The 19,253-nt window shown below is 40.5% G+C and overlaps 1 protein-coding gene across 1 annotated transcript in view; it reads left to right on the plus strand.

Annotated features, from left to right (window-relative positions):
- Positions 1 to 462: 462 nt before the first annotated feature.
- SLC36A4 (solute carrier family 36 member 4) overlaps positions 463 to 19,253 on the plus strand; it is an 83,472-nt gene continuing 64,681 nt past the window's right edge. Inside the window, 9 exon segments of the mRNA XM_041487421.1 lie at positions 463 to 484; positions 487 to 570; positions 6,008 to 6,131; positions 6,861 to 6,951; positions 7,094 to 7,182; positions 8,141 to 8,236; positions 9,449 to 9,533; positions 18,107 to 18,334; positions 19,023 to 19,121. Of these exon segments, the coding sequence (XP_041343355.1) occupies positions 463 to 484; positions 487 to 570; positions 6,008 to 6,131; positions 6,861 to 6,951; positions 7,094 to 7,182; positions 8,141 to 8,236; positions 9,449 to 9,533; positions 18,107 to 18,334; positions 19,023 to 19,121 (918 nt within the window).

The following is a 19,253-nucleotide window of genomic DNA, read 5'->3' on the forward strand; positions in this document are numbered from 1 at the left end:
GTTAATGGTTAATCTCCAGGCGTTCCAGCTGTCCAGCTCTGCTGAACTCTTCACACCCATCCCTGTTTGCAGTCTTTGCCGATTAGTTACGGCTCAGGCCTTGCAGGGCCACATCCAAAGCCGGGCTCCCCAGCCCTGCCGAGGGGCACGGCTTTATGGGGCACCACAGCTGGGGCCGCAGCAAAGTCTGGAGCATCCCTAAGGATGACAACGATGTCACGGTTAAGGAGCGTCTGCACAGTGCTCTGAGTCACGCGCTTTAGCTTTGCGTGCTCCTACGTGCAGCAGGGCGTTGAAGATCCTTATGGGTCCCTTCCAAGTTGACATACTCCAGGATTCTATGGGCGGGAGCAGCCGCGGGGCCGCTGCCGGGGCAGGACGCCGAGGAAGGCGGCGGGCCCGCAGCAGGAGCCGGCACCGCCTCCCTCAGCCCGCGCAGGGCCCGCCTGCCCGCCGCCCTCCATGGTTCGCGCCCGCCGGGCGCATGCGCCGCGCCGGCCGGCTCCACATCGGCGGAAGGGCGAGCGGAGCCCGGTGGGGCGATGGCCGGCGCGGGCAGGGAGGAGCTGGGTGAGGCGACCCGAGCCGTGCTGCTCGGCGGCGGCGGGATGGCGGCTGGCTGCGGGGCGGGGAGGAGGGGGCGTGAGTGCCGGGACCGGCCGGCCGGTCCCTACTCCCCCTCCGCTTCAGGAGAGGTGGTTCGGCCCAGCGGGGATGCGCTGCGGTGCTCGGCGCACCGAGGCGGGCGGGATGAACCATGCCACCTGGAGTGGGGGTGGGCGCTGTGCTGCGGTGTCTCCGCCTCGCCGGGGCCGCGGAGGCGGAGGCGAGGGCTGGGTGTCCGGGGCCGGGTCCGCGGCAGCGGGGCCGGGCGGGCTGAGGGCAGCGCAGCCGGGGGCTCTGCGGGGCGGCAGGGGCCGCTCCCCCGGGGCTTCAGTCGCACCTGGCTGGCGCTCGGTTTCTTGGTGAAGTCACGAGCTCCGTAGGAGGAAATAGGTTCTCTTTGCATCGCTAGGTGATGCATTTATCTGCCATGGAGGACTGGGTTGGGGTTTCCCGGGGTGTATGTGTGTTCCTGTGTTAGCGGTATTGTATTTATCGCGTTTACAGCATATTAGTCTTTCTACGTAGATGTTCATCTCTTAGTTTTTCTGCCCATGGGTGGACGAGTTAGCACGTAGTAGGTTTAGTTATAAAGTGCAGTTGTGGCTGGGCTGGACACATGGAAAATCTCATCCCAGAACTGTGTTTCCAGAATCACAGGGTGGGTCAGGGTGGAAGGGACCACAGTGGGTTCATGTGGTCCAGCCTCCCTGCTCAAGCAGGGCTGTTCTACAGCTCATGGCACAGGATTGCCTCTGAATGGTTTTTGAGTGTTTCTAGAGAGGAGCAATCCACAGACTCTCTGGGGCACAGTCACCCACTCTATAAAGAAACTCTTCCTTGTGTTCAGCGGGATCTTCCTGTGCATCAGTTTCTGCCCATTGACTCGTGTGCTGGTGGTTGGCACCACTGAGCAGAGCCTCCATCCTCTTTAAATACTTACCTGTATTGGTGAGGTCTCCTCTAAGCTGCCTCTTCTTGAGGCTGGACAAGCCCAGCTCCCACAGCCTTTCTTCAGAATAAAGATGCTTCAGTCCCCCAGTCATCGTTGTTCCCAGTGCTGAGGGAATCTGAGGATTACAGTTCCACTGTAATCTGCAGATTTTATCCTGTCCAGTGGCAATGATAGGTCTTGGAAGACGTGCTTAAAATTTTGTTGTCCCCAAGGCTGATCCATCTTTGCATCAAGAGATTATTACTTTGGAGTAAACGTTACTGAAAGAAATTTTAGAGCTTTTTTTTCCCCCAGAAGTTCACACATGGGACAGTTTTTCCTGTCAGAACCCATAGAAACTGTATTTTCTGTGGTATTAACTGTTTATAAGTGCAGTTCCACACCTGATATGAATTCCAAAATCTTTTGCATGGTTCAGTGCTATTGAATACATAATGAAGCTGAAGTCTTGCCAATGCTTTGTCATTTAAGAGCATATTAATTGTAGATATGCGTGGCTTGGTCTAGATAGGGTAGTGCATTATTTAAGACCAGTGTCTGTCCAGAGAAATGACCCATTGTGTGTTGGGGTAAAATTGCTCCTCTGTAAGGGTGCAGTAGCTATGCAGACCTGTGTGCATTTGGTTTAATAACTGCAAGTGTGCCCATTTTATGAGCCTTCTGGATCCGACAGTTACGACACAAAAGCAAACAGTTCCTCCTGCTTATTGTGAGGTGTTGTTGACTTTCAACATTTGCTTAAAAATAACCATTCTCAAGATTAATACAGTCTACCACAAAGCTGAATAAATCTACTTTATTAAGCTGCAGTCTGTAATGGAGAGAAATAAATGATCGGAGATTTATTTTCCAAAGAGAAATAAAAAGGGATGCAAATAAGTGCACGAAACATAGCTTGGAGTTCTTGACAAACACAACAAAAGCTGATGCTCACTTTTACTATTTTAGAAAATGTAATTATTAGTATTTAGTAGTAATTTTTAAACCAGATGAGATTTTCCTTTTCAATTTTCAAACTGAATAATATATTTTCTTTTGAGCGTTTTCTTTGTTTATTTTTATGTCTCATATTCAACAGGAGTAGCTGTAGTGGAAAGTAAAAAAGGAGCTGGCTTGTGTATGGTTTAATGGGGTTATGTTACTTCCCCCTTGAGCTAGGAAAATTTACAAAGATTTATCCATCTGGGCTAGCATGCCTCTGGCAGTGCCATTCATAGTCACTTTGTCTTGCTCTGTAATTTCTTTGGAGGTGGTGGGAGCATGTGACTTATCTGATCATGTGTGCTTTGTGGACAAAGCTGTACTGTACAGTTAGATTTCTTCTGGAGAAGTGTTGGGAGGGTTATTTGTAGGCTAAAGTACCTAAATATCTGAACAGCTATTTCCTTCTGTGGTTGAGGGAGTAACTGAGCATTACTTTGAAAATAATTAGTCACAATGTTTTCTTTGTAATTAAATTTATCTTGAGTGCCCTGGTTCTGAATGCTGAATTGAAAGGCTTCTCCTCAGCACAGAGGTCATGCGTGGATCATCTGGCAACTGAATGCAGTTGCTGGGAACACTGAGCCTCTCCTGTTGTCACAGGTGTGCCTGCTGCCAGATATAAATGTTTCTTCTGTGTTAACAGTGCGCTGAAGGCTCCTTGAATGTGTCTGCTTGTTCATAATTCAGTCACTAACTTTGTCCCATAAGAGCAGCCAGCCCTGGTGACAGAAGCTCTGGGTATGCCCCCAGGATCATGAATATGACTTTTCATACCCTGTGGGAAGATATTAGCATAAACCTGCATTTTAGGCTGGTGTAAAGATGATGCGGTGCTGATTTTCTCTTTTATGGAGCAGTCAAAACAGCTGCTTGCTAAATTGAATCTTTATCCCAATTACAGTGGCATTGGATCACCCTCAGTTTAATAAACACAGTTCACAGTTTGTGAATCTTGGGCAGTGTTTCTGGCCCTGTGGGCATGTTCTTGTGTAGAGGCTGACTGAGCAGTGAAGTATGTGCAAGACCTCCTCTGCCCACTGCTTTTTGCTGAGCACTTAATATACGTGTGAAGTGTTGCTCCAACAAGACTTGTGTGTTCCCTCTCCCATAAATGAGTAAAACCAGCTGATGCAAACAATGGTATGCTATGTCCTGTCCCCCAAATCTTTATATGCTTGCATGTCAAATCCAGTTCATTCCATTTGCTGACACTGACTTCAAAAACCTGAAGGGAAAAAAAAAAACCCCAAGCAAATGAAAATCAGACCATAGTACTAAAACTGGATTTGGAAAAGGGGTTTTAGACATGAATTTGTCTGGGGCGTGACCTTCTCCAAAGGAACATTAGAAGATTGTACTTGGCTTTTATTTTTAATATCTCCTTTAGCTTGCTATGCCTGCCTGGCAAACTGCTTTTGTCACTGTTTCTTCCATAAAACGAAAATGATGGAGATCAGTTTTATCCCCTGTGGTGCTGAGTGGTTCAATTAAATTTGGCAGAGTTAATTGCTTGAGCAATATAGAAAAATTAACGAAAGTTCTTGGTGAAAATTAATTTCTTTGGTGGACTTTTGAACCAGAGGATTTCTTCAGTGTACTCGAAAAGCTTGAGAATTAAGTAAATTTAGTAGCAGTTCATAGCTTTCTTGGCAGTATGTCCATAAGTGTTGGCAAGATGCTGGCAAATTCTAGGGGATAGAGAAGTACATGTAAAGACACAAAATTGGGAATAGTACTTGTAACAATTTTAACACTAGGGATTTAATCTGTGTGTGTTACTTGGGGCCGATTAATGATTGAAATTTGGGTCTTTGAGGATACAGTGTTGACATTTATGCATGATTATAGTGTGATGTGTGGCTGTAATGAATCTCTCCAGTGGCTTAAGGAATTAGTTTCACCATTGCAGTGATAATGCTGGGAGAAGATGAAATGGAATTTGTGTTGCCTTAGTTGATAGTAGCAGTACCTGCAGAGCTTTTTGGCACCCTGCTTGCATGGGTGTTCACAGAAGAAAGTAGAAACAATGTCAGTTTAATTAACTGTTAAAGACAATCAGAAGACAGCATTTGATCTGAAAAGATTTTAGTGGTGGAACAAGGAAAAAAGAAATTCATATTGGGTGATGGAAGGACAGGGCTAAAAATTGGCTGGTGCTTTGTCTAAGTGAAAACAAAAGGGTGTGCAGAAATGAATTTCCTTATTTTTAGTTGTGCTGAATGATGATAATGCAAAATTTTCAGGGAGTTCCATGGCTGTGCAGTGGGTTGGATTATTCATAGTGTGTTTGGGTGCAGCCAGGACAGTTTGGTGGAGCATGGACCTAATGTTGGCTGAGGTGTGCTGTGTACCATGTGCTTTGTGAGAGCAATAAGACAACTTCATCTCTGTCTTCAGGTATGACATGCATGTGCTGTTCTGGTGCTGCAGTTTGAGATTTTATTTAAATTGCACATACTGGACCTTTGTAGGAAGGAATCAAAGTAAATGTGGGGGTATTCAGTGTCAGTTTTCTGGCAGTGACTGTGGATGTTCCAGAATAATTAATTTCAAGCTAGATCCAAGTATGAAAAACTCAAGCTTTTTCATCTCATGTGCTGTAGACTACAAGTTTGGACCCATTAGATGTGGGTGTTACACAAACCTGGATGTCACTGTGGGTATGGACTGTGGGACACAGCCGCAGTATTCCAACAGTAGAGATCGATTATCAAATGAAAACTCATGCTTAGAAAGTCGAGTGATCCAAACCTCCCATTAATATCTCAGTACCACTACTGTTAATGGGTTCACGTATTTAGGCCAAAACTGTACAGCAGTCATGGGATGAAGGAGGAATGGTGAGGAAAAGAAGCAATTCAGTAGCATTTTTATGGCTAGGATAGAGACCAGATAGCATTCTTGGAATGTTTTATATAATGCAGTATTTCAGAGGAACCTGTATAGTTATATAATGTGAATTGATGATGTTGCTGTAGCCTGTGTTTTAAAATTTCTAATGGAATTTATTCTCAAATGCATTATTACATTAGAATAGGAACAGTGAACTCCCAGCCTTACTGTGCATATTGGAAATGGATATTCTTGAGTCTAATTTAAGCCATTTCTTAGAAAGTGGGTGAATGGGGCAGTGGCACAGTGATAGCAGTAATCCTAGATGAGATGACTAGATGGCTTTAAGCATGGAGACATGACTTGTCAGAAGAAAAATAGCTTGTGTTGGGAAAAAAAAAAATTACTTGAAAGATGAGGGGAATGCTTCAGTATATCTGAATCTATTCTTAAAGGACTACCTTTGTGATCTGATGGTGTGCCACTTTAAAGAGAGAAAATATCCTGTGCAAAAATAATCTTTGTATTTAGGAACATGTTAAAACCTTGTCATATGGGAAGTTTGAATCATGTCTTACTTCAGAACTGTAAGCTTCTTTCTAATGCTAATGTAGTGTTAACTCTGTTGTACAGGCATGGAAGTAATGAAGCCTTTAATTGATGAAGAAGACTCAGATGGCATCTCAGATGAAGAGCATGAAAATACTTTCCTGCCAGTTAAGGCACACTACCAGCTTGATAATGAAGAAGGCATTACGTATGTGTAATCTTAAGCATCAGCTTGTTCAGATTTCTTGCCTCTGGCTTGTTTCTTATGAGCAGTTTTCTGAACTCTGAAAGGGTGTCCTTGCACGTGCAGAACAATTTTGTGGTTATACATAAGGACTTCGCATAATTCTCTCAAAAAGCAGCCCATTTTGTGTAGGTTTTCACTTCTTTTGAAGCTGACAATGTAGTGGCTGTAAAATATTTCAGGGTTCCTATTTGTAAAGTGATTCAGCTGCTCCAAGTCCATGCACTATTTAAAAAAGACTTCAAGAGACTTTGGAGATATATCTGTTTTGAAAGTTTAATTAGAAAAGCTTGTAAATGTTTTGGGTTTTTTTTTCCTTTGGATAAAGCTTTGGCTGACAGAATTGTGATTTGCAGCTGATGATTGTTTTGAATGTTACAGGTTTTAAAATAACATTGATAAAACTTAGTAATTTTGACTCTGAGGCAAAAAAACTATGAAATTGCTGTGAAATTAACATCTCACAAGCTGGAGTAAAGAACTGAAGATCAGACTTGAGTGTTCTATTGGAGGGTGCTCATGTGTAAGGATGAATAAAAACATTATTTGAATGTGTTGCACTTCCTTTAAAGTAGCTGGACCAATATAAATTTTAACTTGAAACTTACCATTTTATTATAGAGAAAAGGTGAGGTTTTGTTTTTGCCCTCTACCCCATCCATGTGTACTTCTAATGTGACATTTTATCCTCAGGTTTGTACAAACACTGACTCACCTCCTCAAGGGGAACATCGGAACTGGGCTTCTTGGTCTTCCTCTTGCAATAAAAAACGCTGGCATTGTGGTAAGAATTCTTTTTTCATAGACTAGAAAAATAATCTAGAATAATTTACAGATATATGTCCTGAAAAACTCAATGCTTCTTATTTGACATTGCCAAAATTTTTGTATCTCCTGTGTCATCCCTTTTTTTTTTTCCATACCAGGTTGGACCAATCAGCCTTGTGTTGATAGGAGTTATATCTGTTCACTGTATGCACATCTTGGTACGTTGCAGCCACTCTCTATGTCAGAGGTAAATGTGGAACTACTTATTCAGTTGCTGAGTTTGAAGTAATTTTTTTAAATTCCTCTTTTTTTTGTGATTTTTGGTCTAAAAAATACTCTGGTCCTGTAGCAGTTTCTTCTGTCAGTTTAGAATCTTCTTCTCAAATTCTTAGTGTGTGCCTAGTAATGATAGCTATGCTCTGAATTGGGGCAGCTTGATTCTTTGAATTTGTAGTGCTGAAGGAATGTGTTAAAATGATGCTATTGAGCAGATAAATATTCCTCCAAGTGAGACGTGCAGTACTGTGGGCAAGCAGTTACTCAGATTTGACTGACACAGTATTTTGATTAATAGTGACTTTCATTAAACATTTTTATTGTACTGTCAAGTGTTAAAGAGAAGCAGTGGGAGGGTCTCATGTTTCAGAATGCAATGAACTTTTGAACTGAGTAGAATCACAAAACTGTTCATGTCCCTGTAGCTGGGAAATCTATTTTACCAGATTAATATGATATTGTACTATGAACTGTCATTCCTGAATTTTTCCTGTGTAGTTTTGAATGGTCTTTAAAGTTGATGACTGAAATGACATCATTGAATCAATTGTGATTAACTGTTTATGCAACAAGAGTTGAATTCTGTTTAAGTTCTTTGTGACTTTTAGATTTGAAATTAATTTCTTAAGCTCGTATAATAAGAATATGATTTTAGAGTAGCTTATCAGAAAAAACCCTTGTTTTTTAAGAAATGCATTTAATACTGTCGAACTGTGGGGAAGCAACACTGCGTTTCTCCTGTTGCAGAGTGCTAAATAGCCCTTCCTGCAGTAAAGGAGCCCAAACCGTACCTCTGAAATTCAGCAGCAGTGTGGTACCACAGGTGACAACCTGTTATAATCATGGAAGACCAACAGTATTGTCAAAGTAGGGTTCTGGGTCATCATAGTTTCTGGTAACTCTATTATTTCTTCACTTTTTTATTTCAGGATGAAGAAGTCCTCCCTAGGATATAGTGATACAGTCAGCTGTGCAATGGAAGTGGGGCCCCTGACTGCTCTTCAGAAACGAGCTTCTTGGGGCCGGTAAGTTTCAACTAGAATTTAATTGAGTAAATTAATTTTTAAAAGTTAATGGCTACACTTGGAATGATTAGGAGATGTCTATTTTACTAAGATTTTACCTTCCTTAAAAATGCTCTTATGCAGTGTTATTTGTTATTTCCTCCTGCCAGCTGGTAGTAGTGAGATGGGATGTCTGACTTTATTAGGTATATCAATTTTCAGTTTTACAAGAGCTCTGAAGAAAATGAATTCTGTTTAGTAATATATGAAGAAATGTGTTATAACCAGAAATGCATTCTGTGTTGTCTAATGCAGTGAAGTAGTTTAAGTTTTCATACTCTTTTCCCAACATTTCTCTGCATTGCAGGTTGACACTGCAAGTGATAATTACTTTAATGTATGTATTCTGAGAGGTAGCAAAACAATTCTTTGGTTCCTGTTTAAATACAACATACAAATAATGAAGAAATATTTACTGTTTTTGCAAGAATGACATGACGATATAAATGGCTTGTTGTGTCTGTTAAATATTTTATCCCTCTTTTACAAAAAAAGCACATTTTTTTTCTTTGCCATCTGTTGCTGTTTGTAGAGATTATGGTGTGACTGCACAGTAGTGAAATTGTGAATCTGAAACACACATGTTGCTCAGCCTTAATTTAAAATGGTTTTTACCTCACTTTTGGAAGAATTTTTTATATTCCTGTTACTTTCAAGGATGCAGCATCTTGCTAGTGGGCTGGTGTTTTAGGATGTATTGTGATGACTTCATAGGGATGGAGTAGAGCTCAATTAGAGGGAAACTTGGTTTGTTCTGATATATGATTATATATAATTCTGATAGATTTTTTAAATATTCTGATATATAATTTTTTATTGCACCAAAGAGTTACAAGCCTCAAATGGGGTCTCCAGAGACTCTGTGCTGCCACAAATCCATTCTCTGGGACAGATCTCTGCTCTGTTCTTGACTCTAGCAGAATTTCATTACAGTCTGTCTTCAGGCCACCATTGTGTATCACTTTTTTCAAAAACAGTCTGAGCCACAGTGTTCTTTCAGTGATCACCACCCTGTTTTGACAGAGGAGGAACCTGCGCTGCACTGCTTGTGAGATTGATGTGGCATTTGAGTCTAGCATTTGACTACTCTAAAAAGGAGCAGCAATATTAGGTAGCAATGGGATAATTGTTTGGATCTTAAATATAATGTATGTTTTGCTTTATCTTCCTCAGGTATATTGTGGACTTTTTCCTAGTGATAACACAGCTGGGATTTTGTGGCGTTTATGTTGTGTTCTTGGCAGAAAACGTGAAACAAGTGAGTAATGCTGCCATATGAAAGCACTTATGGGTTTAGATTCATTTTCCCTCACTTTTATTTCCTATAAAGGTTTTGGTTAAAAGGGGCAGTGGGCAAGGTAAACTAAATTCAGCTCTTGTGAAAGTGTTTATTTCCTTCTGACTTGTTTGTTGAGTTTAAAAATTAATTGTGGAAATGATGGAAAATAAGGCATAAAATGGTATAGGAGCCAGTTGTCCCAGAAATATTTTTTTTGCTAGGCTTTCTGCTGACTCCCTTTTTTTTCTCTCCAAACCCCTGGGCATATTTTATCCTTTTCGCATAACTGGAATTTTTTTTTGGTTCTTGTTTAGTCCCTTCTATTCACAGAATCCACTGTATCTAAATGAATCCTGATTTTTGTTCCAAAAAATGCCTGACATTGACATTTCTACAGCTTCCTCAGTAGTCACTTCCAATGCTTTCTTTATCTGTTAGACAGCTGCTTCTTTATAGAAGCTTCAGATTTCTTACTGATATTGTAAGTTCTTTTTTTTTTCGTGTTCTAGCTATAAGTAATTTATTCTTTTCTATTTGTGGACACCTTTTATATTTTTAAATATTTTTATCCTCTCTCCCCTCTATCTAAGAGAGGGGAGACATGATGTAATCTTAAAATTGTTTTTGCTCTTCTGTGAATGCTTTGCATTTGATCACATCTCTTTCTTTCAAGTTTTATGCCTGAAGTTGCTGAAGTCAACTAAACATTGCAAATGGATCCCCACAACCACAAACACCTTTACACATTGTAAGCAACCCCAAACCTTTTAATAAAACCCAGCTACCCCTTTTCTTCCCTACTGCCATCCACTGACAAAAGCAAACAAAACCGTGCCTGGCGCTTTTGTGACACTGCTCCTGCTTTCATTTACCTTCTTTGTCTCTTGCCCTCCAGTCCTTCCAGGCTCTTTCTCATAGGGGAATCCTGTTGATGGGGTCCTGCTGGGTGTTGGTCCTTCCTCGGGGCACACTTGGCAGTTGCAGTCAGCAGTTTGTGTGTCTGAGCTCATGGTCCATGGAGGGTCAGCTAGCACAGGATGGATGCTCAAACACAAGCATGTTGAGCTTGTGGTGCTCTCTCTTCTTTTTACACTTCCAGGACACTACCAATGTGCTCTGCTGTGTTTCCTGCTCAGGAAACTATGGTTAGTCAGTTGTCATAAAGCTTAATGAGTCTGAATCTGGGCCTGTATCCATAAAAGCACTTGTGAGTCAGCACCTTGAGTTCTGTGTCCAGGTCTGGGCCCCTCACTTCAAGAAAGACATTGAGATGCTGGAGTGAGTCCAGGCAAGGGCAGCGAAGCTGTGGAAGAGACTAGAGAGTAAGTCATATGAGGAGGGACTGAGGGAGCTGGGGGTGTTAAACATGGAGAGAAGGAGGCTCAGGAATGACCTCATTACTCACTGCAACTGCCTGACAGGAGGGTGTAGCCAGGTGGGGGTTGTTTTCTCTCAGTCAGCCAGTGACAGGATGAAAGGACACAGCCTGAAGTTGTGCCAGGGAAGGTTCAGGTTGGACATCAGGTAGAATTTCTTCATGCAATGGTTTGTTAAGCATTGGAACAGACTAGGTGGGGTGGTGGTGAAGTCCTGGAGGGGTTCAAGAAACAACTGGACAAGGCACACAGTGCCATGGTGTAGTTGACAAGGTGATGATTGGTCAAAGGTTGGACTCGGTGATCTTGGGGAGTCTTTTCCAACCCAAACTTTTCTGTAGCTCTCTGATTCTATGTATGCTCCTGTGAGTAGTGAAGTGAGGAATAAGGTGTGGTAGGTTTCTGAGTATTAATTGTCCATATGGATTCTTACTCTACCCTAAGGTAGGCAAAAGGTGTCTTGGCATAGCTTACCTTAATTTAATTGGGAAGAAGGGTGTCCCCTTTGGCAGTTAGCACATAGAAGATAGTTTGGGTTTTTCATCCCCTTGTGCATGAGTATTTATATAGTGTTTAAGAAGTGTTCCAAGTACTGTGGATGAAGATCTGTCAGAATTAGGCAAATTTGTGTATTTGGAAGTTGGATACTCTGTAATTTGTATGTTGTGAGGGGCAAAAAACCAACAGCCTTTAAAACTACACTCCTACCTTCAGAATCTGTCTCTAAAGCTAAAAATATTATCTGATGTCATTTTGCTGGCCTTCTGAAATGAGATCTTTAATGCATGCTTTGTAATGTAAGTTTAAATTAAAGCCTTTCTTATCAAATACTTACCTGATCAGCTGGTTATGTATATGCTGTGGCCTTAGGTGAAAGATGAGACAGAATACTTGCTGACCTTGGCTTTTGTAGATTTGGGAAAAAAACCCTGAAATGTTTTTCAGGAAACTTTTTGCTTTCCTAAGGAAAAATTTAAAAGCTGTTACAGGACATCTGCTGCAAAAGCAGCAGCTGCAGAGACCTATAACATGGACCCGATGGATGGGTGAATTAAAGTCATTAGCAATTCTGAAGTTCCACTTCCAAATGTACTTGATTTGGACTGCCCTGTGCTTGCTCTTCTGTGAGGGAGAACTCTGGTTTGTTTCTTCCTGGCAACGTTCTATTGCAGAAATCAGTCCTGTAGAGGGCACCAAAGAACAAAAATTGGTACAGCCTAAGTCTCTAATGATTTGGGATAGGGAAAGGATGGGGAAGGTGGACAGAGGGAGTGGGGGAGCAGAAAGGGGAGAACTGAGATAAAGGAAAAGCATAGTAAAAATAGTACTAATAGCACACCTTGACCAATACATCTGCGTTATAATCTGTACTTTGCTGATCATATTTGCAAGTTGGTGTGTGCAAATTAAGCCCATTGAAACTGGTGGAAACTTATACTGAGATTTTACATTAGCATTTCCCAGACACTGTGCTGCAAGATCCTATTTTCAGTTATATTGAATAGCAAATCAAGATTTCCCTAAGGAAAAATATTTTTCAGGAGCACCAAAGAAATTCAGACTGGTAACAAAAGTTCTGGTTAACTCTGTCAGGATGTAATAAGAGGCTTATGGGTAAAAGTGTTTCAGACTGGAGAAGAACAGTAAAGCTGGAACAAAAATCTTGATGGCTGACTGCAGGAAGGCTAGGGAAGGAACACACAGGAATAGAAAAAAGAACCTGTGCTCAAAAAAACATGGTCCCCTTTCATGCCATAGTTGCTTTGCATTTCCTGCTTGGACAGCAGAAGACCCTGTGTCAAGAGTCTTGGCATTTCATAGAGTCATGGAAATATGGAGGTTGGTTTTGCAAAGATTTTTATCGAGATCAACCAATACTACCATGTTCATCAATAAACCATGTTCCCAATTGCCACATCTACACATTTCTTGAACACTTAAAAGGGTGGTGATTCCAAGACTTTCCTGGAGAACTTCTTCCTATGCCTGACCACCCTTTTTAGTGAAAGAGAATTTATCAGCTTTCTCATGAATGTTTGCTGAGTTCTCTGCAAAAAGTGTCCTCTTTCATTATTTGCTGATAAAGCTAAGAAATGAAAACACATTCTTGCTTTTTGTGAGCATTTTTTTAGATCTTTAGCACCCTAAAGATGACCCATCAGTAGCATACAATGCTACTGATGGAATGCTGGGGTTTTTTCCATTTTTTAGGGAAAAACCTCACAAAACTTTGAAAATTGTGCTTAGTCATAAAACTGGATGTGTTAAAAATGCTGAAAAGTATGGTATTAAGTTGCAGGGAAGTGCCAGAACTCAATTAGCTGTGCAACATTTATCTGGCCTGTTCATGCAAAATTACAGGATTATAGTACAATCTTTATCTCTGTGATAACGTGTTGATTTTGTCCCAGATCTGGCCTTGTGTGTTGCACTGGCTGTTGCTCTGAGCTAAGTAAGGAAGAAATTAGGAGGAACCAGTGAGTTCAAGGACTGCTGTTTTGAGGTCACTAGATGTTGAAAAGTCCGTAAAATTGCGTGACAGAGTGTGGTTTGGGATACAGGCAAGGAAGCACTGGTCTCAGTTGAAGAGACTAAGGACGTGGAATTATTTCTTGCTTCTGAGATAGTTCCTGTCAGAAGGAAGCATTTCATTGTTTCAACTAAATTTTTTGCAACCTCTAATTGTGCATCAGTTTTCTGAGTGGAGAAGGAACTTGATATCTATATTTGCACAATGTTTGATCTTGTATTCAGCTGAAGTTGGTAAATGCTATGCTTGGGCTGTGTAAATGAGTGAAAAAAACTTTTTTGGACATCACACCAGCATGGTAAATTAATGCTTGAGTAACTGAAGTAACTCCTGATGAAATCTTTTGTCTGGGGGCATCACTGTGCTTAGTGACTTCAGTGTCTATGTGCTTCCTTTCTAAAACCATAATGATATTTCCTTATGTGGTTTGGGGAAATGTTTGACACCAGATCACGTTGCTTTGTTCAGGACAAAGACAGTTACATGGAGTATTGGCTGTTCTTGGCTCAGCATGACTGCCATATGCAGTAATGCACTAGCAGAGAGCAGCAGAGGATTGAAAGTGATTATTGTCCAGAATAGGAATCTGAGGTAATATTAATTCTAATATTTAGGGGACTAGGTTAGATAGGAACTGTGTCATAGTCCATCCTAACACAATCAGCAGTAGATTTGCATGGATCTAAACAGCACGTGAAAAAGTTTAAAAATCAAAAATTCTTCCTGCTGTTTTGTATTTTGGTACTTTTGGAACAGTTTTAAGTGTTGTCTGATCAATTTCTCAAAGCAAAATTTAGGAAAGTACTTTCAAAGTCATGATGATGTTAGCCTGAAAAAGTCAGTATAATCTCATGTTCATTAGAGTTTTCCTTTGCTTTTCCTTTGCTACTCTGTTGTCAGATCTCCCACAGCCATTGCTCCATTTTAAGAGAGAGAGTAGTGATCCTTACTTTCTATAGCTTTGCATTTTGCTTTCCAACTCAACTTTCTTCTACCTGTCAGTGCCTTGTGCCTATTTGTTTAGTGCTTCCATAAGATTAACCCTTGCTGGATCTTATCTGATGTGTGTCTCTTCTGAGTTAATGTATAGGATCCCTATTTTGTCACATCTCAAAATGCACCTTTGCAGGATATTTTCTCTGGTGTTGCCTAAACCCATAAGTGGTACTGCTCTGACTGGTGGTGTTAAAGCTGCTCTCTTGATACAAAGTTGATTTAAAGGTATATATGTCCACAAAAGGGAATAAACTGTGTCCTCCTGTGCATTTTTATCAGTATAACTGTCCATGAGTCTGAATTTGTACATGATGCAAAAGCACTAGATGCCACTTTGAATTTAGCAAGTTTTTCCAGGCTGTCTCTGACAATATCCTTGTATCCAAGTAAGGTTGTTATGGGATGGATGGATGGATGAACGGACAACTAGCTGCAGTGGGGGAAATACAGCTGTTTGTGTGGTCAGATTCAGGGGGTAGTGGTCATGATGAAGAGCCAGCAATGCGCCCTGAAAGCAACAGCACTCTGGGTTGTATGAACAGAAGAATTGCTGGTAGATGGAGAGAAGTGATTGTCATCCTTTACTACCCATTTGTTAGACCATATCTGCTGAGTTTTGGTATCCTTAATACTGGAATGCTATTGACAGACTGAAGTGGGTTTAGGAGAGCCTGCTGAAATGATTGGGGCTGAGGCACTTATCCTGGGAGGGCTGGGGAAACTGGGCTTGTTCAGCTTGGAAAAGAAATGGATTTTGGAGGTCTTGGGGGCAGCCGGGACTGCAGAAGGTTTGTCTAGAAAATGAAGTCAAGTTCTGTACTTGGTAAGATCAAATGGGAGGACAAGAGAAAGTTGTAAAAAAAAACATAGAAGAAGTAGGTGCAGTTCCTATCTCAGACTACAGACAGCTGTGACTGCAAATCTGGTTAATGCAGAATAGTAATCTGTACTGAGGAGTTCAGAATTTCATCATTTGTATCTTTTTAATTTTTTTCCTCTCCCACCTAGACTGTCTTTGATACCCTGACTTCTTTCTTTAAACTGCATTTCAAGAAACAGTTCCTGCTACAGGCTCCTGCAAGTCATGAAGTTTTTGAGAATCTGTTTGGCCTCCATTTCCTTTTCCAGGGAATTCTGGAGCAGGGAACAATGTAGGGAGAAGGGTTACCACACTTACTGTACTGTAAAGCAGGTTATAGTGTTGTGATTTATTGCAGGAATATAACTCGTTCTGAAAGGTGCAAATGGGAGGTTGGAAGGTAGGGCCAGGGAGGCACAGTCTGAGAATTTTAGTTAGCTCTGTTTTGCTGATTGTGCATCAGTATCCATTCACCTGATGGAGGTTGTGGAGAGTTTGTGTGTAGCTGTAGTATGTTCTTTCTCTGTGCTTCCCTCAGTACTCTTGTGAAAGTAAAAGGCAGATAATTACACAAAGGCTATTTTGTATGACCACAGTTACCTAACACAACGTAGAGATGTGATTTCATCACACACATCATCAGGGTGGCTTATCACAGTAGGCCAAAATTTGAATATAATTTTATAGAGTATTGTATACTGCATTTACCAACGGTATGAGCCAGTAAAATCCAGCTGAATGTTTAGTTGGAATTTGTGGTGGTAATAAGAAAAAAATATTTCTGACTTCAGGCACTTTCTAATGGGGTTTATGTGTACTGAGGGAATGCCTCTGTCTTTAAGAGAAGACTGAAGTGTTTGAATGCTTGAAATTGTTTGAGTAGAAGCTGATTTATATTGTGGTATTGTAAAAATGTATTTTAGAACCTGAACTGTATCTTGCCTGCTAGTTTTTTGTTTGGTTTGGGTTTTTTGAGGAATAAATGTTTTATTAATTTTTTCTAATAGCTCATCAGGCTACAGTTATTTGTAAAAATTGAAGACATGCTGGGCTAAATATTTATTGTAGCAGAGGGTTTATGTGCTCAAATCACTCTGTGATTCTTAGAAGCTCTTTTATGTGTCCTTGTGTGCAGAGCAGCTCTGGCTACCTGCATGTGCATGCAAGCAAGTAAACACACAAGACCTGTTAAAGTGAAAGGCCTAAAGTGCTTGTTCTGCATTTCTGTTTTAAGTATGGTGGGAAAGCAGGAAACTTCCACAGAGAGCTTTACTTCATGTGGCATTAGGGAAGTAATTTGGTTAAGTGTTTGACTTACTGCTTGGCAAAGTCAAGTTATTGTAGCTGTGTGAGTTCAATTCTAAATGTAATTAGAACTACTTTGTAGCTTTCTAAAAACAGGATCTTAATGAAAACTACCAGATGTTAAACGTCTTGCAAGTGACACTTTAGATTCTTGCAAGGTAGAAACCATCAGTGTTTCCATAATGACCAGTGATGTTTTCATATAAAGTGAGATTTCTGGGAAGCATGCAGTTGCAGAATTGTATCATTCAGCTTTTCCTTTTTTACTGCGGGAGAAAAAAAAAAGTACAGTGCTTTTGGTTACAGACAGAATAGTTTTAAGTTAATCCCCTCTTTCTGAATTTGTGGATTGTTTGAAACAATGGAAATCAAGCAAGTTATTTCAGTTATATATCAGTTTAGCATTTTTGTTTCTCTCTGTGCTATAAGATTTTTTTTTTCACTGTCTAGGTATATTTTTGTAGCCATCAAGCCAAAGGCTTTATGCAGGATGAGCAGATTAAATACAGTCATAGGCTAATTTGTAAGATGGTGAATGTAATGGTAGAGAAGAAAAGGATACCTAAGGGAAACCTAAGCATGATGAGATCTAAAACAAATTGAACTGTTCTTGTTTTGCAACAAGCAGAATAACCACCAGCTCTGTATGTTTTGATTGTAGTGTGCACAGCACAGATGGCTGTGTAAATTTCCACAAAACAAATTTTTGGCAATTGCAGCCACACTGACTTTTTCCCAAAAGAAGCAGTGATAGTCATGAATAGTTCCAAACTCAGTCTTCTGATTTGCACTACATGCAGCTATTGTAATGTTATGTTCAAAAAAAACCTGATGTACCTTCACATTGTGTACTACTTTTAATATATAGGCATTAATTTGTATCAGTTTATTAGATACAGGACTCAGAATTCTCTCTGAGTTCATGGTTTTTAAAGTTGAGTTAATGTTCATTAATAAAAAAGTGAAGAGTGAAAAAAAATTCATTTTAATTAAATGGAAGACAGGCATGTTCATATTCTAACATTATTTTGTATGTATGCTGCTCTGATGTGCATGGTGAAGGCATCAGGTTGTTAGGCACTGAACTCAGGTGCAATAGCATTTTATCATCTAACCCACTTACTCTCCCTAGGAAAATTCAAACTCCTAAGATTTCGGCCCAGATCTGTCTGGCTTGATTCCAGTTTACCAAACTCTCCCTTTCTGAAAGGACTCTGATCTAAACTGCGTGTGTGAATTTCCTCTTTAGTCAGTGGTGAGGTAATGATGCTTTCAAGCCCTCATCTCATCATTTGCCTTAAGTATGAAACACTTGCTGGAAGTGTCTTGTCTTCCCCTCTGCACTGAGTACCGGGATCTCAAAATTCCTGTCACTCACCAGGTGGAGCAGAGAGACAAACTTCCCTGTAGGAAAACAGCAATGTGACCCTTTCCTCACTGCTACCACTGTTTAACATGTTTGTTTTGTTTGTTTGTTTTAATAAAGGTCCATGAAGGGTTCTTGGAAAGCAAAATTGCTCCCATGAACGTTAGTGTCACTAGCAGCTCCTCTGAGAAAAGGAATACTGATTTACGAATATACATGCTGTGCTTCCTGCCATTCCTGGTCCTCCTGGTCTTCATTCGTGACCTTAAGAGCCTGTCCTTGCTTTCGCTGCTTGCCAATCTGTCCATGGCTGTCAGCCTGGTGATTATTTACCAGTATATTGTTAGAGTGAGTATAAAAAAAGTTTATTATCTGTTTTTTTTTCAGTGTGGCAAGTAATGTTTGTTGAATGTGGCAGTTGGTTTCTGATAGATAGATACTGACTGACAATTTCTGAAAGGCAGCCTTATCTCATATTTGAGGCATCTTAATTTAAGATAATGAAAATATATATTTTGATGAATGGGAAGTGGAGCATGGGGAGAAAGGCAATAAGAGTATAGACTGGGCAAGGAAGCAGGAAAAATTATGAAAAAAAACTGGTTAAGATAGTAATTAATTGTTCTGCAGAACTTTGGCTTGTATTAAAGAGATGTTTTTTTAATGTCCCTTATGGTTATGAAGAATATCTGTGCAGTATGAAAGCAGGTTAGAAAGAGCAGTACACTAAGAAGTTTGCAGAAGATAAAATTTGAGATGTGCATTTTCCCTTCTGTTTTAATTCATACTCCCTGATACACACCAGTGTGATACTTTAAATGTGATGACAGTGATAGAACCTAGAATAAATACATCTGCAAGTTTCTGTGTGGGAAGGTGGCTATAAATGTGTATAAAGGACTAGGTTTGGCAGGAAAACTAGGAATTGTAAATAGCAACATATACACCACTGTCAACATGTAGTGAGTTTTCTTTATAATGCATCAGTCAAAATTGTAGGAAGAGCTAATGCACTGTTTTGCTTTGTTTTCTTCAGGATCTAGCGGATCCTCGGAAACTGCCACCTGTGGTTGGCTGGAAGAAATACCCACTGTTCTTTGGGACTGCAGTATTTGCTTTTGAAGGAATTGGTGTGGTAAGTGCTTTTCACTGACTCTTCAAAATCACTGGTTTTGTGCTGGGGATACAGGCAGTTTTACTCCTGTTGGTATTTTGTTGGTTTTGTTGAAGCACTAATCTCCTGTGTTGGTATGAAGAGGATTAGTTT

This window comes from Pyrgilauda ruficollis, unplaced genomic scaffold (genome assembly GCF_017590135.1).
Source record: "Pyrgilauda ruficollis isolate IOZ18807 unplaced genomic scaffold, ASM1759013v1 scaffold8, whole genome shotgun sequence".
Lineage (NCBI taxonomy): Eukaryota > Metazoa > Chordata > Aves > Passeriformes > Passeridae > Pyrgilauda > Pyrgilauda ruficollis.